The 24518-nt window shown below is 40.9% G+C and overlaps 1 protein-coding gene across 4 annotated transcripts in view; it reads left to right on the top strand.

Annotated features, from left to right (window-relative positions):
* Positions 1-2034: 2034 nt before the first annotated feature.
* arnt2 (aryl-hydrocarbon receptor nuclear translocator 2) overlaps positions 2035-24518 on the top strand; it is an 82881-nt gene continuing 60397 nt past the window's right edge. For 2 of the 4 annotated variants that reach the window (XM_069172937.1, XM_069172936.1), the window contains exons 1-4: positions 2035-2338; positions 13588-13699; positions 22103-22150; positions 23706-23753. In XM_069172937.1, the coding sequence (XP_069029038.1) occupies positions 2308-2338; positions 13588-13699; positions 22103-22150; positions 23706-23753 (239 nt within the window). In that variant the 5' untranslated portion in view covers positions 2035-2307. The remainder of the gene's footprint in view (positions 2339-13587; positions 13700-22102; positions 22151-23705; positions 23754-24518) is intronic. The other 2 variants (XM_069172941.1, XM_069172938.1) reach the window with 1 other exon arrangement.

Genomic DNA, 24518 nt, shown 5'->3' with positions numbered 1-24518 from the left:
ACAAAGTGCTTGAAAGTTGTAAATACTTCATTTATTGATGGATAATTTTAGTAGATATAGTTTACTAATGATGTTTAGATTAGTTTTAAGAAATTTATATGAACACTTAAATAATTTATTAACACTTAATAAAGCCCACTTTTACTCAAGTACTATCCAATTTTAAGATACTTTTAGACTCCTTTTTTCCATTACTGATTTGACATTGTTCCTGTTATTGTTGGGGACTGTCATATTAAGATTTTATTGACAAAACACATGATTATCTTTAAATCGGATGCATTTTTATGGGTTAAACCACTCATGACTCTCAAGCAGTAAAATTTAACAACATTAAAACACCACTTATCTCAATTTATCAATAATAATCTTTCAATAAAATAACACAAACAGGGCCCTTCTGCATGATAACCTTTGATTATTAAGTGCATTTCACAGTTAGTATGTCTGTAGCTACCATTACTTAATTTACTTTTTTTTTTCTTTTTTTTTTTTTTAATGCAGACCTTATAATGGAACAACCTAACGGATGACATTTTATTTAAACAAATGATTTGAAAACATTGAAATGTATTTCTGGGAGGGGAAGAAAAGATTGTGTAAGTCATTATACTGAGAAATCTTCTTAAAATAATGACTTAGTATTTCAAAAATAATGAGATTTTTCTTTTTGAATGGCTAATTATTTCAAAGTAAGGACTATGAACCTCAGAACAATGACTTTGTAAAATATTGACAAACTTTCTCGATATTTTGACTCAGGCCAACCATAGAGGGAATCTTGTGCACTCGCCTGCTGAGGAAGCAAGCCAGCTGTCTGAGGCAGTCACCAGATCTAAAACAGCTGTGCCAATCACAGTTCAATATGATATTCACAGCTGAGAACGCACTTTATCCAAGAAAATATCTACACACATCACCACAAATCTGTACCCCAAACCAGATGGAGTATGATTTTGTATCAGGTTGTTAATAAGGATAGAAATACAAGAAAAAAACAATAACAATCAAGCAAAGAAAGTGATTCAGTGAAACTGTTTATGATCATTTTAGCAATAATTCAAATGAATCTCACCTCGTACGTGGTTCGTGTTGTACAGAGTTTACACTGCGATGAGTTTCAAGGATAAATGTTTATACCTTATTGCTAAAAAGTAGCTTTCTCTACTTTTTAGGCCACGGAGGCTGAGTTTGATTTGACCTGATTCCTCCAAAAACACAAACATTTCACAATTTGTGAATCCACATCTAAAGTGATGTTTAGTGATGTTGTCAATTTGGATCTGCTTGTCTCAACACAGCCTGGACCTGTGCACATGTTTCTCATTATTTTGAAACATGAAATCCATATTTTGAGATACCAAGTCAACATTTTAAGACAGTAAGTTCATATTTTGAGATACTAAGTCAACATCTTGCGAATGTGTTTCATTATTTTTGAGATAAGTCAATATTTTTAGATACTAGTTATTATTTTTGAAAACATTTCTGATTGTTTATAGATTTTTAGTCATTTTTGAGGTAGTAAAGTCAATATTTTGAGAAAGTTTCTGGTCATAATGACCAGCAGGAGGAATTTTGCTGCTTCTTCTAAACAGAGAAAATCTATTTATTACACCTGTAGCCTTCAAAGCTCGGCTGTGGTTTTGCAGAAAAGATGCCAACATCTATAATTCAAATCTATGTAACATGTTATTTATTCACATGTGGATATCGTCCTTTTTAGGACGAACTGGTAGCGAACATCAGGTTTGTGCCTCTTTAAGGGTCACAGCTGATGTTCCTTTGAGCAAGGACACATGGCTGCAGCAGCTGCACAACCAGACAGCTTCGTGTCTGCAGGCTGAACACCGCGTAGAGGACAGCGAACAATGGTACAACGTGCAAATATATGAACATCCTAACAAACAAGCCAACCCGCTGTGGTGTTACACTGAAGCCTGCATGCACTACATTCATCACTACACTAACCTCAGTGGCAATAATTTATTCAAGCAACCCTAAAATCTCGCGGTGTTACCATTCAGACATCTTGCATTTTATTAAGTGTTGTCTTAGAGATTTGTTTTGCATTAAAGACACGTTATACATCCATCTGTGTATTCTCTGAAAGAAACAGGCTTTTGTCGGTCGTTTGAATCCGGATCTTTTTTTCCCCTCCGCGATAACGGATGTGAGGTGGGAGGTTGGACCGAGCCTCGCGTGCCAATCCCGCGGAGTTTCGACGGTCTCTCACGGGGGCTCTCCAGCCGTATTGTGCGTCATCTCCATCGCCGCCGTTTTGTTATTTTTCTCCGTTGAGGAAACATGGCAACCCCCGCTGCAGTCAACCCGTCCGGTAAGTCCCGCGCTCCGTCTGTCGGTGGACACCGACTGTACGTTTACGTGTGCAATTATGGGCTATAAGAACATGGAAGGTGGGTTTTGTTTGGACTGTTGCTGAAGAGGGCTGAATCGCCGACAGGCCGCCGAAGCCTGGCTCCAGCATCCATCCCCCTTCCCCCACTGACCGACGGTCACACCGCTGCTATTCTGCACCGTTTTTATGCCAATTCATGTGTTTTACCGAGTAAACCAACCGGATATCGTGTGATTGTATTAACAACCCTTTGTTGGCGTATGCTTTGCTCCAGCTCGTCTCGGGCAAGCGAAGCCCGGTGCGTTTGTTTAAGGCAGCCTTCTGCTTTCCTCACTCGGGGATACAAAAGGTTGTTTTGCATATCGTTGCCCGACATCAATGCCCTTCATGTTCACGCGTTACGTCGGATACGTTGTAACCTTCGCTGTCACTAAAGGAAACAGTGACAGCGTCACTTGTGTGGATTTCGCTGTTCCTCGCCTGTTGATTCTTTATTGCACAGAAAAGGGTTTCTTTAGGTTGAGGTTCGCCCTCATGTGTGCTCCTCTCACGGACACAGCCACATGACAAACCGGGTTCAAAAACCGGACAATTGAATTTGGCGTTTCCTATCGGCTCCAGATACCGCGAACAAACCTTTTACTTCAACATTTCACGATTCCTTGGAAGTCATTCTGCCATCCGGCATCCAGCCGTCCGGCATCCAGCCACAGTGAAACCAAGCAGAGAGAATTTGATTAATATCACAACTTTCAGAGACCATGCTCCCGCTGTTGACTCGGTCGCTTTTTCTCCGGAGGCTGAATTGTGTGAATCGGCTATAAAAGTTTGGGTTCGTTGTTTACTAGTTCACGTGTTTGCCGATTTATTAGGATTTAATGTTTCTATGTGACCAACATCATGTAAAGTTCTGCGATCCATACAGGTTTTCACAAAAGCAAAGAAAATGTAAATGACCAAATGTTGACATAGAGTCTGGCCTGAGTTGCTGAGGGTGAGTTTGCTCTTGTTAATTTAGAAATAACAACAAACATCGTGCATCTCAGTTAAACCCGGATTAATATCCCGAGACACACTCATTTTCATTTATCTCATCATAAGCAGTGTAACTACAGTACATTTCTAGTTTCTAAAGAGTTTGATCAGTTTACAGCATTCAGGCAATGCAGTTAATCATTTGGCCTGAATCAGCTGCCATGGCAACGACTACCTAACCTGTGATTAATTTACAGTGCACAACATGTTCTAGAGGTGGCAGTTGTCCTTGTGTGTAGAGGACAGAGACTGTCAGCTTCGGAGATCTCCTGAAACAGGTCAACCGTATTCTACCTCTCGTTCTTGTGCCACTTCATTTACAATGTAAATGCAAAGGGAATATAAATAAAGAATAGGCTGGTTATTAAAACCTTAGCTGCATACAGAGTGTTGAAATGAGGTGCCGTTAGAATGAACAACGAATAGATAAAAAAAAAACAACAACCGTGCTGTCAGATGAAAGAAGGGCGAGTGTGAGCAGACAAAGCCAAACCCTTCCTCTTGGTCACAGAAATGAAATCTGTCAGTCACATCTTCCATCGGACCAGAGACAAACCTCTTGCTTTTGTTGTGATCGTGTTGTACTTGTTGTATTGACCTGCTGGGATGTTTGGCTGAAGCGTGCAGTGAGAGATACGTGCAGCTTCTTCCTCCGGTGCTGACGCTGAGTTGGAATTAAGTCATGCCTTAATGCTGCTGCTGCCGCTGCAGCCAGAGCAGATCAGAGTCAGCTGACTGATCTGAGATCAGCCCTCCGGTCTCCCCTGGCGTGGCAGCACAGTCAGGTGCGTTGACCTTAGAGCAGATACCCGGGGATGGGAATGCTGTGTCACTGTGAGATTATCTCCAGCTGGCTGGCACACAGATCCAATTGGTGTAAGAGCATGTGAAACCTGACAAGTGAAATGACCTAATGAGGGCTGTGTGTGTGTGTGTGTGTGTGTGTGTGGAGGACAACGACGACTCGTAAATTAAACATATCCAACTGCAGAATACAAAATAGAAATGAATGATTGTAGCAGAAAATGTTTGTTTCAATCACTAATCTTTTTAACTTGTTCTTTGATCAAATACTTAAATGATTTAAATACAAATTTTCCATTAAGTGATTCGCCAAACAAAAGAAAATTGATGAACAATTAATTTGATATGATTGATATTCATTATTAATTCAAGTCATTTATCATTGCCAAACAGTCATCGACTCCAGGATCTCATTTGGACGTGATTGCTGTTTTTCCCTGTTTTATGTTACAATAAATTGAGCATTGAACAGATAAAGTAATTAAAAAAAAAATAATATTAATGATAATTAGCTTTTTTTTTTTTTTTTTTTTTTTACAACTTTTGACAAACTAAACATGAAATCATTATCATCGTTAGGATCATGCCATCACAATGCAATGCTGTCATTTCCATTCATTGTATAAAAACAGTCATTTTGTTGCTCGTTCTTCTTCTGCTCTCCTTTAGTGGCTCATGAGCGGAGAATCAGAGCATCCACCCGTTTACCTGCAGGCGCTTTAACCTTTCATATCTGACCTACTGTGTTTCAATCAGCATCTATCGACATGAACGTCATTGATTTCGCTGCACAGCGCTCGGCACTGTGGTGGGAACGTTTTGGTGCTCAGCCAGATGAAGAAGCCGAACCCACGAACTTGGAGGAGGAAAAAGCTTTAAGTGAAAGTAGAATGAACAGAAACAAGACATGTATGACAAATACTCGACAACTGAAATTTCATGATAGTTGCTGCCTTATTGTCTGTTCCCATACACATTAGTAATTGCTTAACACGTCAATGGAATGAGGAATTAAACAGTGTTCGGCTTCATCCTCCACAGTTGGTTGAAAAACCCTCAAACAAATTTCCTGCTTCTTGGAATAAACTGCAGCTCATTCATGTCACTATAAGCAGCAACATGTTTCTACAGAAACGGAAGGAAATCGGTTTTCTTTTAAGGTCTGCAAAGTTTATTATTTATAAAGAAGTCTTTGATTAGCTGAAGTGTGTGAAATCCCTCACAGAAGTATCAAACATAAAAGTCCTAGTAGGATATATTTAACACGCTCTAAGAGATCCTGGTCCAGATAATCCACGGCACGATTAAAAATACACAATTTCAGTCAAATTACATTCAAGAAATTTCAAGCAAGTGCTTCAAACAGACTGCTCTCTGATTGTTAAACTTGTTCTACTACTTTTGCACCCAGTTATATCAATTTTAAATTACTTGTTTTTTTGTTTTTTTATGATAAAGAAACTAAAATAAATGTCCATATGTGTAAGAGATGCACGATTTTAAAATGAAGACCACGATTTTATTTTTATTAGAATTAATGATTCTCTCACCATGTTTTTTTTCTTTTTTTCTTCAATATAAACATTTACTGCTTTTATTTACCTGATACAGAAGACAACAACAATATTATGCTGGTGCCTTATTTAAGTATACACAATTACATTAATCAAGAAAATATTGTGAATTTCAGATCACTAAAATGCGTCTACTGACTCTTATGCAATACTGATTACTCAAAATATTCAAAAACTACAGACTTCAGATGATTAATCATCATTTCAGTCCATCCAGGAAATCGCGATCTCGCGATCGCAGTAGTTAACAGATTCAAGCAAACTCCAACATTTCTGCGGGAGCTTTCAGTTTTCTTAAATTCCCGCGATTTTTCCGCAAAAAATGTCATCAGAATCTGTGCTGAAAGTATTAACAGCATAAAGTAAATATTTTCAGACAAAACTCGCTTTATTAACACAAATAACTCCTCATTTACAATCAGCACGGTTCTCCTCCGTTCATCTCAGTGTAACAAACTCTGTGCACCGGAGGAAACCGGAACAAGCGGAAAAACCGGAAGTGGCGGGGTTTGCCGAAAGAATGGCCTTCACAATAAAATTGTCTAATGAAATGAAATGTTTATAATCAACGGAGGTGATTCCATATTACTGTATGGTTCAGAAAACGTATTCACATGTCCAGTCGTCAGAGACGTCTCTTTGTTTGTTTCATCCAGCAGGTCTATGTGTTGAATGAACATGAATTAAACAGCATCGAAAGCTCTTATTTTGAAAGGCTGATGTAGTCGTTTCTATATTACAGTCACAGACTGTCTGTTCTGGGAAGATGCAGCTTTTAGGAGGTTGTAGTAACTTTAAGTTCAACAAATAAAAAAAGATTAGAACTAAAATATTTCTGTGATGTGCAGCATGATTATTATTAAAGGTAGCGAATACACATGTATTTTATCAGGTAGGGCTTCACATTTTTCTTTCTCGACTTGCAATTCTTTCTAATTCCTGCAATGGTACGCAAATAACTAACTTGAAACTGCAAATTACACCGACATTTTTGAGAAAATCCACCGCAAAATAAAAAATTGTTGATCGGAATAATCACAAAAAGAACTCGTGGAGGGACTGATCATTGATGAACCTGACAGAGAAGATTTCAACATATGTAAGTTTATGTCTGTAGTTTCCTTCATGTCCCGTGAGGTGAAATATAATTGAGCGGGCCGGCAGAACATGGCAGGATACCTGATAGCCGTCATGATACCTGCACATCAACTCAGGACGACAGGAAGCGGAAGCTCCGTTTTAAAGGTCACCAATCACTGAACATAAAAACAATCTGCTTCGGTCTTATGTGGTCTTTTATTTAACCTTTGAACCAGTATTTTTCTGAGCGGTGTTTTGTTCACTTTATTCCGCTGCTGGTCTCCGGTGCTCTGTATCATGTGGTGTAAACGCTGCGTCGTCATTGGTTGAGAGAGAGTGGGAGCGCTTGTTTCGATGCAGCTGATGTCCCGAATGAAGATGTGTCAAAATCGTAGTTATTTGAAAATGAGATCTCAATCGAGATCCTGATTTTTTTTTTTCCACCATTAATTGTGCTGCCCTGATATGTGTATCGATTGTCTTCTTTGAATGGTTGTTTGAGAAACTGTTGTTGGGGGACAAGACATTGGAGGGAAGAAATGAAGCGTAGGAGGGGAAGATAATAGAAACAGTCCTGTGAGAGAGAGAGAGAGAGAGAGCGGTGATTGAAAAGGAGAAAGTGTCCCGACAGGCTCATTAATGCGTTTAACCTCGGGGCTTTTTAGGATCTGCCTCTCGGAGGACGCCTGCAGCTTGTGACTGAGTTAAAACCAGGCTTCTGGTTGAAGGTAACTGTGGCTCCTTAAAACACGGCACCACAGAAAAGCAGAAACACTTCCATGCCTGTAAAGGAATGCAGAGTTTGTCAGGAGATCCAGTGATAAAGAAGCTTTCATTTATGCATTTATTGTGTGGAAACAAACCAATATTTTACTGTGACATTCTATCAAATGGAAATGTGATAGAAGTTTCTGATGAACTGAAAGAACGTCCAGTTACTCAGTAGAGCGTGACCTCATTCTTTTTTCTTTTTTTTTTTAGCTGTTTAGAGTTTCTCTTCTGGTTCACTCTGGTTCCTCTCGTACTATTTTCAGCTGCAGCAGAAAGTTCTACACAAAAAAAGCTTTGTGCACCAAACAGCCGACACAAAGTCAGCGTCTGGCTGGTGAACACAGCGGAGTGTGTTACTGCTCATGAAACGGACGTTTGCCTCAGGAGATGGTGGAGGTCACAGTGGAGACCGAAAACAGCTACGAGAGAAGTCTTACCTGCATTTTCCACCGAACGCGGTCCCTGTTCCCGCTCCCGCTCCGTCCTCTGTCCTCTGTCCTCTGTCCTCTGCACGGCTTCATATTCCACCGGCAGCGGTCTGTTGGCATGTTTTATCTTCATCCTAACTGCTCCTGTTTCCTTGATTTTTACACCTCTATCGTGGGTAAAATGGTTTTGGCCTACAGACAAAGTTAATACAGCTTGATGTGTGCTCGTCATTAAAAACATTAATGCTCCTAATAAATTTGCAACTAATTCTCATAGAGTGTCTGCAGCGGGAGGAGAACGCATTTCTTGTCCTGATTGAAACACTCCAGGAGGTTGATGTGTTGTACAATCGGGAGTCTGCACACGTGTTTTATTCCGAAAATTGACCAGATATTCTTTTCTGTGACTGACTTCCTGCCCGGCCGATCCGCTCGGTGTCTGCTGACGCGTGCCGTGCCGTGCCGTGCCGTGCCGTGCCGTGCCGTGCCGTGCCGTGCCGTGCCGTGCCGTGCCGTGCCGTGCCGTGCCGTGCCGTGCCGTGCCGTGGGATATGAAGCATTGATTTTAATGACAGCGATCAGCTCTGCTGTCGGAGAGCGAACCGGTGAAATATAGCCTGTACATTCAGCAGGTTGCCAAAGTGGAGCTCCAGCTGAATGATCACGTATCTCTGTAACCTGCACGTCCCACCGGCCACGGGTCCATCACTTCCTCCCTTTGCACAGCTTCACGCCTCACAGAGAGAAGCCAAGCGTTTCGTGGACCTGTTTTTTTAAAATTTCTTGATTTGGCTTGATTTTTGTGCTTCTTGTCGGTAAACAATGTTTTATGCTTATCGTGGTTATTTCCTACACAGACAAAGTTATACAGCTTGCTGTGTAGTCTATTTTACATACAGTCTGGAGACGGATGCTGTGTGCGTTGCTCTGTCTGACTTCCTGCCAGGATGATTAACTCCATCTCCGTCGTGCTTCTGTCGAAATAGACTCGGCACCTATTTTTAATAAAACAGGACGCTGAGTTGCCTCTGGGATGCTGCAGACATGCGCCGCGGCACGTCTGCTGGAATATCAAGCATTGACTTGAATGACAGCGATCAGCTCCGGTGGCCCGAACACAACGCAGACAGAACCGGCCTTCAAGGCTGGATGTGGGAATAAACAACCGTCATGCTCACCAGCCACCAGGTCAGCACACAGAAAGATGTTTTAGTGTGAACGGCCCTCGGTTGGTGCTGCCATCATAAACTCTGTCCATCATCCATGTGATTGAACAGTTGATTGTTTCACATTGTTAAACGGGGATGTTAGAAATAATCCCACGTGTTATAAATAAGATTACAGTGTTATGCAAGATAACTTTGGAGATCCTGATGTATCGAGTGGTGAAAATAAACGTATCATCCCACAAGACCTGCTGCTTTTGGAGATGCTGACCCAGATGTCTAGCCAGCTCCTTGTCAGAGTTACTCGGATCCTCACGTTGCCCATTTTTCCTGCTTCCAACACATCAACTTCAAAAACTGACTGAACTTGCTGCCTAATATATCTCCCCTCTGGACAGGTGCCCTCCAATCAGCATGATCAATGTTGTTCACTTCCTCTGTGTGTGTGTGTGTGTGTGTGTGTGTGTGTGTGTGTGTGTGTGTGTGTGTGTGTGTGTGTGGGTTCAATATATTCCTGTTTGAACACATTTGGCTTCTTTTGTTACATAAAAAAAGGTTCTTTCAAAATATGCCCTCAAAGTAAGACACTAATATACAACGTGTCGGCATTGAAACACAGTTATTGTATTGGCACTTGTATTAAAGCTTTTGAACAGTAGAAATAACATCGACCTTTCATGGGTGAGAAAGTGAAATATATTGTGAGGGCGGATCAAAGAGTCCTGTTGACCACACAGCGATGTGACCGAAGCCGGGAGACGCTATGACCCAATGCAAACTTTTTTATTTGGACAATCTGGGCGCCGAGTTCCTTTTTATTTAATTAAACAATATTATACTTCAGTGATGCTTACGGTCCTCACCGCATCACTGTCGTGCCAATAATCACGTTAAAGCACAAACCTCTCGTGTAATTTTGCGATTATACAAGAAGTTACCAACTAAATAAAATATTTAAACAAAATGTATTCATATTGTGGGGTCATTTGCTCTCAAAATATAAAACTTTTTGTTGCCGTGATCTCCGTTTCCATGGCAACACATGGGTTATGACTAACTACTGCTTCATAGTGCTTCAGGCTGTTTCTACAATCTTTTGTAACCAAACGGTCATGCTTGTTAATGCGGTGTGACGTCATTTTATGAAGTCTGAATATCTCTATTATCACAACATAAGAATTTTTTTAATATTTTAAAAAGTACAGATATAATTAACTACAATATCGCACACCCCTATTGCGAAAATTAAGACCGGAAAAGATGGTGGGTGACAATCAAACTTGAACTGAGGACACAGCGACCACAATATTAAAAGGATGTATTTTCGAGGCAGAAATACTTTGAGTGACTTTGACAAATAAATGTTCAGAAAATGCTTAATTTAGCATGTAATAGAAACGGGTTATCATGAAGTATGCTGTCAGGATCCACTTCATTAAACATGGGGGAGTTTGGCTTCGATGTTCTCCTTCATTAAACAGGAGAGGTGACCAATGGGATCGCTTTAAGAAGCCAGTGGACTTCTTTACGGCCCAGGTGGAACACTTTGAATGCCGACATGCACCGTTGGTTGTATATTAGTTGCACAACAGAGTGCCTATTCAGACTGAAAAAAACCAGCTGTGTGTGTGTGTGTGTGTGCGTGTGTGTGCGTGTGTGTGCGTGTGTGTGTGTGCGTGTGTGCGTACGTCGTTCCTTCCACGGCTGCATTGATCGTCAGACGAAGTTTCTTCATTAGATTATGCTTGTTTTGAGCCTTGTGTTACTCGTACTCACTTCATAAGTGAATGATGGAGGACTGCTCCTTGGAAGGCCCCTCGCTGCAGTGTGTGTGTGTGTGTGTGTGTGTGTGTGTGTGTGTGTGTGTGTGTGTGTGTGTGTGTGTGTGTTTCTCTGGAAACATGTCGGGGGGAATGCACACTGTATCAAATATTAACTATGTTACTGGGTGCACTGGAGCATACAACAGGGTTTGTTTGGCGTATCCGTTGCATCTGGCTGAATGAGTGAGTGAGCGAACAGAGCGGAAAGATGGGAGGACAACCAGCAAGGCAAACAGTGGACTCGTCCGTGTGTGTGTGTGTGTGTGGTGGCGGGAGGGGGGTAATGGAGTGGCAGTGAGAGATAAAGAGGTAAACATAAGAGGAAGATGGAGGCTGAGCTGGCATGCAGTTTAATCCCTTCCAGCCGTAACACAGAACAGTGGCTTCATATGGAAGAAAACAGCATTCATTTTACCGCCATAATTATTGAATAAAAGCTTATCAAAGGGGTTCAGGAAAAAGTGCCTGAATATCTAAAACATCATCGCATAAGATAAGATGCAGTACCCAGGATGATAACTACAGAAGTGCATCAGGATATGAAATGCAAGTCTGTGTTGATTGACGGCTTTACAGATTTCAGTTCTATGTGAAAGCGGGTGTGTACCTTCATCCTGAGCTCAGACTCACAACTACCAATCAAGACTCCGTCATAGTCTGCTTCGATGCAGCAAAAGTACAACCACAACTATATTAGCCCAACAGTGTCATGATTAAAATCTGCTTGGTGCTACTGAGGTACATGGTGAGTTGAGCGGTGTGCAGCATGTGAGCCTGTGCTCAGGGCAAAGACAAATCCCATCCACATACATGTTGCCACACCGTTTATAATTCTCAGGCATGACAGGAGTGTTGCAAAAGTCATGTGTCAAAAGGCAGTCAAGTGAAAGGTGTGTCTGAGGTGGACAGTAAGAGTGGAATGTTTTTCCAGCTCTTGAAGCTGAATATTCAGTTTTTAAACAAAATTTAGGTAGTACACTTTTTTTTAGTGTATGTGAATTACGTCAAAACGATCAACTATTGAAAAATGCTTTGTCATTCGTTGCCAAATTTTGGTTCCTAGACTCCGTCCACACTAATACCTCATAGTCTGAAAACTCAGAGATTTTGCTTTATGTACGCAGGAGTGCATCTCATCGGTGTCACAGTTTTTACCATCTGGGTCACCCAATACATGCACATATTCTCTTCCATGATTTCACTCTATTCAAACACGTGTGGCCACATACCTGTCTGAGTTGTATGTGCTGCAGTAACTGGAGGCCTCTGTGTGCACAGCCAGTGAGCCAGAGTCTACTGACTGCATGTGAGGCATTTAAGGAACACCAGTAAATTGCAGTGTCTAACGATAGCTTCCAGGTGATGCCTTTAGGTAACATTGGTAAATTGTAGCAGCAGAAAATAACCAGGTTTACACTCTGGCATATTCAAAATTAAAGATCATTTTCTTTTTGTTAAAAGGGATTTCATGAGATTGGTATCGCAGAAAGTATTGTTTAGGAGGTGGCATTAAAGTCAAAGTATCGCTACTGGTGATGGCAATGTTTGCATGACATCCAGCTCAAGAGCCAAGACGGCGTTTCCTGCTCACAGGCTCAACTCGGGTCGCCACCTCACCGCAAGTAAATTCTCCACTTGTAGGAAACACTGCAACGAGCAGGCAGAATGGCTGTAGCAGTATTTAATATTTCAGATGATCGGCTTTCTAACATTCAAAAATTCAACAGGCACACAGAAAAAGCCCGTCGTTACATCCTGAGACACTGCTCAGTGTATGTTTGCGTTGTTGTGCTTTCAGAGGCTTCAGTGTTGCATGGGCGTAAAAAAAAAAAGAGGCTCAAGAAGAGAAAAGTGTGTCTCCATTTTATCAGGGTTGAAACTGCTGTGAGGGTGCAAAAATACAAAGGAGATTTGTATTGTATTTTATTTGTGATGTGTTATATACTTTTCTTTTTGTTAAAAATCATATTATAAAATTGGTATTAAAAAATGGTATTGTTTAGGAGCTGGTATCCAAGTCATGTTGAACATTTTTGAACAATATCCATCCCTACACATGTTAAAGTCATATGAGTGTACATATTAAATGTCAACTACACACTGATGGGTTTGTTTACATTTTAGTGTCAAAACTAATTTTACACATTCATAAATATCAGTAAACCTGCAAATCTGAATATATGTTTGCAGCTTCCTCCACATTTGAACAGTTTCTTGGAAACATGGTTAAGTACCATGAAACAACCTGGATTGTGATTTGGCGTTATATAAATAAAATTGAATTGAATTGAGAAGAACCAAATGTTTTTCGTCCAGGTAGAAGGCTTCGTTTTCATAATTTTACTAAGTTGATTAAATCATGTCAGAAGAAGACTTCTCTGAAACGACGTTGGGTGAAACCTATTTGAACTTGAATATACACTGAAGGTAGACTGACATATTTCCACTGAGACAGAAACGAGGTGAATGTCTGCGGCCTCACTGTTTAACAGTGTTGTGTGACAGCTACTCGTACTCACCTGCTTCTCCGTCACTTGTGTTTTCCAGAAATGGGCAGTGAGTTGCCGGGGACGGTCGCGATGCCGGGAGCAGTCGGGACCGGCCAGGTGAGGATGGGAGGAACCGGGCCGGGCCGGGGGGGCAAGAGGAGATCTGGAGGGTGAGTAGCATCACAGCTGTGGAAATCAACCGCTACACATACATTTACTGCTGCAACAGTTCAAATCATGTATAAAACTAAATCTAAAAATAAAATGCTTTACTTCTATGGAGGTAATGTTCAGTGTTTTCTGACTGCTTCATATCTTTACATGTTGTGTTATTTGACCAGTAGACCAAAAATGAAGGATTGAAGTTTTACAGTTGTAGAAGATGAAGGAAAATATTTGCATTTAGCATGATGATGAACTTAAACCACAAATTGTACAACAGATATCAGAATAGTGGCGAGTTAAGTTTCTGTTAATTTAACTATTGATAAGGCATTTTCAAATAGTTTCAAATGGTTTCAAATAGTTTCAAATGGTTTCAAATAGTTTCAAATAGTTTCAAATGGTTTCAAATAGTTTCAAATAGTTTCAAATGGTTTCAAATAGTTTCAGATAGTTTCAAATAGTTTCAAATAGTTTCAAATAGTTTCAAATGGTTTCAAATGGTTGCGTTCCTGCTTCAGTTTTTACATTTCACCCTCCAGAAACGTGAAAACCATTTAATCGCCTTGAGGAGCTCATTGCTGTAGATTTTCTGAAGCATTTTAAGGGTCTTCGTGTCCAATTTCACAAGTTTAACACTGAATTTGATTTGTGCTGTCGAAATGGTGAAAATGTATGTACGTACTCTCACAAATGTTCGAGCACAAGTTAACCCTGAAATGTTCCAGTTTGTCAGCATTAGTTTACGTGTGATGTGTTAACTCCCATTTCAAGTTGTCATTGGCCTTCCTGCACAGCCTGAACCTCCAACCTCTCTGCTCACACTTTACGAGTCCATTGAGTGACAGATTCAGCGTGATCATGTTCAGCTCACTAAACGTGAGCACCCAGTCCACAGTTGCTTTTCCACTGAAAGTTTCAATTACATGTTTTCAAGCTGAGCTTTCTCTGCTGACTTTAAGCTTAATGCACTTGTCTTAATGGAAATAATAATTAAAAAAAAAAAAAAAAAAAAAAGATTTTGTGTAATGGTCAGAAACTTGTTGCAAAATGCAATTATGTAATTTATGCATTTCATAATGCACCCAGATTGGAATCAGGCCCCCAGAAACCTGTGGGACATTCCTGCATTATTATTTCCTGCCACATAACAACAGGAAGTGCAGATTCCAACAATCTCTGTCTTTTCTGAGTGATCCAATTTCTTGGGATATTTAGGATTTCTCTTTTTATGAAACACTGATGCATAGAGTATATTTTCCGCTGAATGAAGAAAGAAAGGGAAACAAAAGTGATATAACCATCTATCTGTTGTTTTGGTGTTTCAGTTTGGATGGAGTGCTTTAAAAAAAAAATGATCTGAAATGTCTATAATAGATGAAACCACACGTGACATGCAAAATGCATTTGCATATTCTGCATTGGTTCGGAAAGACGGCAGCAAAGGACTGAGGTAGGAAAATGAGGGACTGCTTGATTTCTGTGTTTGTGTACCATGTGAATATAATCCTCAGGGTCCACAGCAGTGCATTAAATCCATGCACAGGCAGTCGGCCCACACAAACACGAATACATAATACACACCTAGATATCGGCCGTGTGGCACACAAACATGGCACAAGGATGCAACGGGGACTCGTCTTGTCTGTGCCATTGTTGTTTTCTTTATTTATTCAGCTGAGTGTGTGTGTGTGTGTGTGTGTGTTTTGGCCACGTTTTAAGAACATCCCACGATAACAACAGATGCACAATCCTCTGTTGCTTCCAGAGATGCTCACAGAGTGCACCGAGCTGCCATACATCGTACATACAGTAGAGTATCGTATGTTTACACTACAGTCTGCGTTCTGCAGGAAGATGACTTCTTGGTTTCTGTTATCGTGGTCGGGGATTAAGGAAACCCCAGCTAGATTTCTCCTGGAGCACTTTCATTTCTTTGAAAGGTTTCCAAGCTGCTCCTCACTTGTATGCATGTGCATTACACTGAATTCCCAAAACTGAACCCAAAATGAAAACTGGGCTTCGGGTCAGTGGGGCGGGAAAAATCTGATTACTGATCTGCTGCATGTAAAGAGGAGAACCGATGCTTCACTATATTTAAAATAAGCACAGAAATGCTTTAGTTGCACTCAACAGCCCCACAGGAATCTTTTAATAATGAAATTGCTCTGGTTTCATGTATGTAATGATCATTTAATAATGAGCATTACTCAAATGGGTTTTTGCAAACATTGAGGAAACGGATAATGAGATCTCGACTGTTCTTGAGAGATGGAGGCATTTTATTTCTTCCTGTAGGAGTCACAGAGCTGTGGCTGCTAGAAAAGAGGGTGACGCTGCTTTTCGAGGGCAACGGGGGTAATTTAGGGGAACAGGATGACAACATAGTACTCAGTATAAAGTATCTGGACCCTTTATCTTATTGCACTCTTTAAAGAGTTGTCAAATTAATTTGAAATAAATAGAATTTACATTTTTGTCCATGTTGGTTTCTTATTACATGATGTTGGGTTTAAAGATCGTGTAAAGTAGAAATGAAAATTAGTTTTAAGTTCATCACACCACAGAACAATGTGTTGTTAACTACCCATCCAAATTTGAAAAAACAAAACACTGGCAAGTTTGAAAATCAGCAGTGTTCTCTGCTCTGAGACTGGGGGGGCGTGTCACCTGGAGGCCCTGAAGCTCCGCCCACTGGCTGGACTGCGCCGCCTCTCTCAAGTACGTACGACCCGGACAATGGATGCCACGGCAAGCCGTTGAACAGGACATGTTCAGCCTGATGTGTTTGAGCCACCAGAACCAGAATCAAGTTCTGAGCAGGACGACCTGGAAACCAACGTCGTTCTTATTGGTCTGCAACAGAACGGAAAAAACATGTTTCAGAAAGAGATCTTGGAAGTTACAGTGGAGACATTTCGTCCACTGTACGAATCTTTTTTTTGACAACATCACATCACAACAGGTAACGCTTTTGACTACAGGTAAACCCGATGACGACACCAAACAGCTGCTGGGGCAGCTTGTGTCCGACGCGATCGAAGTCATTTCAAAATCACTGGTGGCCAAAATGAGCACAACAAAAGTAGCCGGCGCTGACACGGCTCATTCTGAAGACGAGGACGAACTGAGTCTTCACAGTGGCAATTCAGACATGGTAGTCGGACCGTCACCAGATGTCCCTGAGGTCGAGGTCATCGCGACTCTGACAACTGAGGCAGAAGTTTCTTCTACATCTGTGGACAAACGTGAACAGAAAACACCAGCGGAGACGGACCAATTCACCAATTCGCCGTGAGGACTCTTGTTCGGACGCTGGTTCTGCGGGTCGCTAGCAGGAGCCTCACTGAAACACAAATTGATGACATCAGTGCACGACTGGTGGACAAAGTCTGACCTGATGTTCAGAGTGAAAATCTTTATATGTCCCGAGAAAAGTTAGTCGGCCTCAACAAGGCCATTTATGAGGACCTTTGCCCGAGGTTTCTCTCTCCACATACGGTGCTTCCTTACATCGAGTTGAACAACGAAGACACTTCCCTCCTCATTGTTCGTTCAGTCAAAGATCACCTGATGAAGGCAAAGTCAGAAGAACAATTTGAAATGTCCGTGAAGGTTGTTATGGACCAACTGATTACGCAAATCGTTACAGATGCGGGCTCGAGACTCCCCTTGTAAAAAAAAAAATCAATGCCGTTAGTTCAAAGCTCGTGACCAAACTCTGAGCAAAAATCAAGAGAACATCTTTATATCCCCCAAAGAAAGTTTAAAAAGTTCAACAAGGCCATTTACAAGGACCTTAAAAATAGTTTTGTCTCTCCAGAAATTATTCTGCGTTTATCGTACGTTAACATATTATCAGACGGCTCCTGAGGGCCGAACAAAAGAAACCTGGTCCCGTCAGGAGATTCTTCTCGGCTGTGGGGGAAACCATCCGCAAGCCCTTCAGCTGCACGGGTGGAGTCGGCGTTCAGAGGATAACTAGCTTTCAAACGAAGGCAACGAGAAGCTCAAGCGGGAGGTTACCTACATGTGGGGACACCTTTTACTGTGCTGGCAGTGCAGGATGAGGTCACCTGCACGTGGGGATACTTCCTCCTTCTTGACCTGTTTGTGGGTTTTGTTCTTCTGCTCCACTGCTTTCTACAGAACAGACCAGCGGAGCAGGACTTGAACCTGGATACGGGTCAGGATTTGAGTTCTCCGGGTGCTCCGGTTTCCTCCCATACACACACAAAAAAAAACCTCCCCTCTCTAAACGAACTGCTCATAATAATTTAGGAAATAGTCAAATTTCAATTCAATTCAATTTTATTTATATAGCGCCAAATCACAACACAGGTTATTTCATGGCACTTAACACATTAAAGTCTTTACAGCAGAACTTTACAACATTATACACAGAAACCCAACGATTCAACAATTCCCACATAAGCTAGGAGGGAAAAACTCCTTTTTAAGAGAGAAAAACCTCCAACAGAGGGAAGAAAAACTCCCTTTAACAGGAAGAAACCTCAGACAGAACCAGGATCAGAGGTGGGCGGAGCATCTGTTAACAGAACCAGGATCAGAGGTGGGCGGAATCATCTGCCTCGACTGGTTGGGGTGAGAGGAGACCAGAAAGAGAAAAGGACAGCATAGAGATATAAGACATGAACTGTTGGTGGGTCGACAATCACAGAGCAGAGACATGCAGCTCCATGACGGGACATCTGAAAAAGAAAGAACAGAAACTAAGCGAGCGAAGGAACTGAATGGAGACGACAGATAATAAGAAGAAACTATGGGAGAGAAAAATACATGAAGTTAATGAGATGTTGGTAAAATATGAGTTATAGAGAGTTTAAAAAGTGAGAGGAAAGAAGCTCAGTGTATAACGAGGTGCCCCAGCAGCCTCGGTCTGTATCTATAATCACTGCACGATGGTTCAGATTCACCTGAGCACCTCCAACTATAAATTGTATCAAAAATGTATGTTTTGATACATAAAAGTTTTGAGTCTGATCTTAAAGCTAGAGAGGGTTTCTGCTCCTGAACACAAACTGGGAGCCTGAAAACTGAAGCTCTGCCTCCCATTCTACTTTTGGAAACTCTGGGAACCAAAAGCAGACTGAGAGAAAAGATCTCTGTCAGGATGATGCGGTTCTATTAGATCTGTCAGGATGATGTGGTTCTATAAGATCTGTCAGGATGATGTGGTTCTATAAGATCTGTCAGGATGATGTGGTTCTATAAGATCTGTCAGGATGATGTGGTTCTATAAAATCTGTCAGGATGATGTGGTTCTATAAGATCTCTCAGGAGGACGACGTTCTATAAGATCTGTCAGGATGATGTGGTTCTATTAGATCTGTCAGGATGATGTGGTTCTATAAAATCTGTCAGGATGATGTGGTTCTATAAGATCTCTCAGGAGGACGAAGTTCTATAAGATCTGTCAGGATGATGTGGTTCTATTAGATCTGTCAGGGTGATGTGGTTCTATAAGATCTGTCAGGATGATGTGGTTCTACAAAATCTGTCAGGATGATGTGGTTCTATAAGATCTGTCAGGATGATGTGGTTCTATAAGATCTGTCAGGCTGATGTGGTTCTGTAAGATCTCTGAGATAAGATGGAACCTGGTCATGGAAAACTTTGTCAGTCAGCAGGATAATTTTAAATTCTATTCTTGATTTAACAGGAAATCGATGAAGAGAAGCTAAAACTGGAGAAATATGATCTCTAAATCCCGTCAGTACTCTTGCTGCAGCATTTTGGATCAGCTGCAGGTTTTTAATGAATAATTTGAACATCCTAACAACAAGGAATTACAATAATCCAGCCTGGAAGTAACAAACATTTGAATTAATTTGTCTGCGTCACGCTGAGGAAGGATTTTCCTGATTTTATTAATATTACGTAGATGAAAGAAGGCAGTTCTGGAGATTTGCTTTATCTGGTGGCTAAAGGACAAATCCTCATCAAAGATGACTCCAAGGTTCCTCACAGTTTTGCTGGAGGCCAAGACAACGTCATCTAGAGTAACTAAGTGATTACAGAAAGAGTTTCTGAGGTGTTTAGGACCAAGTACAAGAACTTCTGTTTTGTCTGAATTTAGAAGCAGGACGTTCTTGGTCATCCGGGCCTTTATGTCTTTTAGACAGGCTTCAAGTTTTACTAACTGATTAGTTTCATCTGGTTTTATAGAAAGATATAGCTGAGTGTCATCTGCATAACAATGGAAGTTGATGCAGTGCTTCCTGATGACATCTCCTAATGTAAGCATGTAGAAAGTAAAAAGTATTGGGCCTAACACTGAGCCTTGTGGAACTCCATAACTAACTCTTGTTTGTCTGGAAGACTCATTGTTGACATGGACAAACTGGAATCTATCTGATAAATAGGATTTGAACCAGTCTAATGCAGTTCCTTTAATCCTCCTAACGTCTTCTAATCTCTGTAATAAGATCGTATGATCAATCGTATCAAAAGCAGCACCGAGGTCCAGAAGAACAAGTACAGAGACGAGTCCATTATCTGAGGCTAACAAAAGGTTGTTAGTAACTTTCACCAGAGCTGTTTCTGTGCTATGATGAACTCTAAAGCCTGACTGAACATCTTCAAACAGATCATTCCTTTGTAAATGATCACAAAGTTGATTTGCAACAACTTTTTCAAGGATTTTAGAAATGAAAGTTAGGTTGGAAATTGGTCTGTAGTCAGCTTTTTAAGTAAAGGTTTAATTACAGCCACTTTAAAAGCCTGCGGTACATAGCTGGTTACAATAGATAGGTTGATCTGTTCTAATATGGAAGTACTAATTAAAGGGAAGACTTCCTTGAGGAGTTTAGTTGGGACGGGATCCAGGAGACAGGTATACAAATTCAACTTTACAATTGAATTCCTGCTTATCTGCTTATTAAAATCTCTGATAAGTTTTCTTTCAGGCCAAACTCTTGCATAAAAAAATGTCAAGAATAGACAGTTGTTTGAAGTTGTTTTGCAGCGGTGATTACTCCTGTTAATAATAAAAAAAAAAAAAACATCTCCATTGGCAGTAAAGACGGTTGTATAACGCAGATGTATCACCCTTTTCCTTTTTACAGAACCACAAAAAAACCCCTCAAACTCCTTTTCTCCAATATCATGGCTTTATTTGTCACAAATCGCTCTAACAATAAAATTAAAACAAAAATTGAAACTGCAAGGTGGGATATGCAGGCCGTCGGGGGGTCGGGGACCCGGCGGGTTGGGGGGGGCGGCGGCGGCTCGGGGCCACGCAGCATACGAGGGCCCTTATATCTCAGCTTCCGTTTTAATGTTTGTTTTAATTTCATTGTCCTGGAACTACTCCACTACTCCCTGTTGCCTTAGTCCAGGCCTGGAGCTTTTCTTTAAGGATGTCTCTGTATTCAGCTGTGTTTGATCCTCCTTTAAATTCGGACCATTCTCCCTGTACTGCAGCTGCATGCTGCCGTCCTCTTGTTTTACTGTAAAGGTGCCGTTAGTCAGGTGAAGAGCAGCGCCTGGTGTTCACAAGTTATAATGCTCTGACTTCTGCCCACATAGTTCAGTTTTTTGGCCTCATTAGAGCAGATCATCTTTTCCTCGTGCTCTCAGAGTTCTTGAATTGCAGTTTGGCAAACTCCAAGCGGTCTGTCAGTTTCCTCTTCTTCCAGAGTGGCTTCTGTCTCGCCAGGTCTGATTAATGGGCTGATTAATGGGCTGATTAGTGGGCTTCTGCTCAGATGGTTGTCCTTCCAGAACTTTCTACCATGTCTCCAGAGAACTTGTGACCACTGTGTCCCTGATCACATGCCTGACCGAGGACGGACTTGCGTCAGTTTGGCCGGACGGGCAGTATTAATAAATTTGAGCTCTAATTACTGCTCATTTATGTTGTGTTTAATGATGTGTTGTTTTGCTTAATAATATATGTTAAGTGAAAAATAATATTATAAATGTGCTGCATAAATAAACTTGACTTTCCTAGGGGACAAAATCATTTCTTTAGTTGATTAGTTTCATAATTTATCATTGTGGCTGAGCACAGTGGGCGATTGCAGTAAAAGATTTGTCACCTTTAGATTTTTTTATTTTTTTATCTCAGATGCATTGATGTTGGCTTCTTAACTCTTCATCATGATGCCGTCGCTAACTCCTGCTACATATGATGCATTTCAGAGGTCGGGCCACAGTGATTTGATCCCAGAGGTCTCATCACTTGTGCCTGAGGTGAAACATCAGCTCTGTAATGGGGAGCCATCAACACTACTGTTACAGCAGCAGTAACATATGAGGAAGAAGCATCACTCCAAACTCATGTCCTGTTTACATTGTGAATATACATAAATGTTTAAAATGTATTTATGAGTGTTGCTCTCAGGGTAACAGAAGCAGTAATGGTGTTTCCTATTGTTGTTCCTCAGAATGGACTTCGACGATGAAGACGGAGAGGGGCCGAGCAAATTTTCAAGGTGAGAACGCTAAAAGGAGATGTCTCTGGTCCTGTTTGAAATGTTTGAGGACGACTTCATAAGATCACGCAGCTCTTGTTTCAGGGTATCAGCGGGTACAATAAATAAAAATGTTGAAAACAAAGAGATGAAAATCTTTTTTGTTTAGTCTACATTATGTATAGCTTACTGGACCCAGGTTTCAGCTACACTAGTTTTAAATTGCTTCCTAAATTTCAGGTTCTATCAAAACGTCCACGTTTGTTTTGGAGAACCCTGCAGATGCTCTGTTTGTAACATTAGCTGTTGCATGGACATCCCATGACTTTATTTATTTTTTTATTTCCCTCCATCAAAAATCAAAAATGCAATGCTCTGTATATATATATATATATTTTAAGAGGAACTCAAGTCTTTCTCTGTCACTGCATTTCAACTGTCCTCTCACGTTTGATTTATCTCAACTTGTTTTTCCTTTTCTTCCTTCTCACATCATGTAGTGTGTAAGTGTGTAGGACGCACAGTAAGTGCTTTTGGCAGCTAAGTTGAGTGGTGACAGTGGGGAGGAGGAGCTGCCCTCTGCTGACCACACCAGGAACTGCACTCTTAATAATGGACAGTAGCATTATGCCGCATGTGTGATTCATGTGGCTACAAGGAAAACGTCATACTCGCACCTTGAAAGGGTTTCCACTTTCCACTGTGTATACATGTTGTATATATACTATTCCAATGAAATAGGTCATTTCCTGCTCTCTCTCATAGCAAAGAGCTTCAGCTGATTCTGCATCAGTGTTGTGAAGCTGCACAGAGACTAAAGTGTAAAAGAAGATGAGTTGAGCCAATTGAATGGTGTTTGTGTGTGTGTGTGTGTGTGTGTGGGGGGGTCTACTTTGTAGGCTATAATTACTGTAAAGTGTGATGGCAGCTAAGAGGGACACGTTTAGAGACTCTTATATACACAGCTTTACTTGTTATTTAATTTAATTTAATAGTTTTACAAACACTGGGTACTTATAGGTTCTCTACAATTTTTTCTGAATTGTGAATGCAACAAAAAAAGTGAGTTTTTATGTACCCAACTGTGTAAATTTTACAACTGGATATTCAGCTACTTGTGAAATTCAAATCTGAGACAGTCAGACAAGTTGGACACAAACCTTATTTGTTGAAACCGGTTTACCGCTCATATTTAAACCACATATTTTCTAAAATGTCCATTCTGCTATTACATTTTCTCCCTCCACCCCCGTGTTGCTGCCTTACTCAGCTCCCCCAGTCTACTGATGTCAACAGTTAAAGTTTGTGAGTCCAAGTAAATAATATGAACGAAGCCAAAAACTTGAAAATAAATTTAGAGTAAAAACCACCCCGACAACATGTGAGCCTCCAGCAGAATACTTTCATTACTGCACAAGTCGTCCCAGCCTGTTTTTATTCGTGATGTTACCATCAAACTTTGAACCATCCCAGTCATACATTATTACGTGGTGACAGTTGCATGCGATGAACGTGGATAGTGAAGCTGCTGTGTGTATGCACGTTGTGTTACATGCTGCGTCCTCTGTTTCTGTAGGTATGATGATGATCAGATTCCTGGTGGGGATAAGGAGAGATACGCCAGGTAGGCCTCGCTAGCTGGGGACACAGAGGATGTTCCACTGACTCAGGGGTCAACAGACTGTACAACCTGTTGATCCCATCAAAGGGAAATACTAACAAGAGGGGCCATAAAATATCAGCATAGGGTTTGTATATGAGCGGATTGGGTCGTTGTTGGAAGCAGACGGCAGCAGGACGGGGTTGCAGATCTACAGAAACACAGATGGATTGATTGTTCGATTGCTTGACGATGTACTAACAGATGTCTGACACTCTGCTCTTTCTAACCAATGAAATGCCAGGAAACAACAGCGGTGTCAGATAAACCAGGAAACAGAGATGATGCTGGTGTGGTGATACTGAGGCTACTTAAAACCTCAAAGTGGATGAGGAAGTCCTAAAAGAATGAACAATGATGTACTTTTAACTAGAATAGAACGTACTCGCAGTGTCAAACACTGTTCATGAGACACCGACCTTTCAACAAACAGGAAGGCAACAACATCGCTCAGAGTTGAGTGAAACTCAATGTGCAATGAATAAATATATTAGAGCTGCACTGATTAGTCAATTAGTTAATTGAAGGAAAATGATTTGCCTACTATTCTGAAAACTGATCAATAATTTTGTGTCTTTTTAAAATAAGACATTTTAACTGCTCCTTGGGTTTTGGGAAACATTGACAGACATTTTTCACCATTTTGTGACATTTTGAAGACCCAATATCTAACTGATTATTCAATACAATTATAAAATAGAATAAATACAACTTCTTTTTTATGGTAAA

Source organism: Embiotoca jacksoni, unplaced genomic scaffold (genome assembly GCF_022577435.1).
Source record: "Embiotoca jacksoni isolate LCO1_2020_lvr unplaced genomic scaffold, fEmbJac1.0.p SCAF_56, whole genome shotgun sequence".
Lineage (NCBI taxonomy): Eukaryota > Metazoa > Chordata > Actinopteri > Embiotocidae > Embiotoca > Embiotoca jacksoni.
The sequence above is the reverse complement of the archived record's forward strand: the minus strand, read 5'-3'. Positions and strand labels throughout refer to the sequence as shown.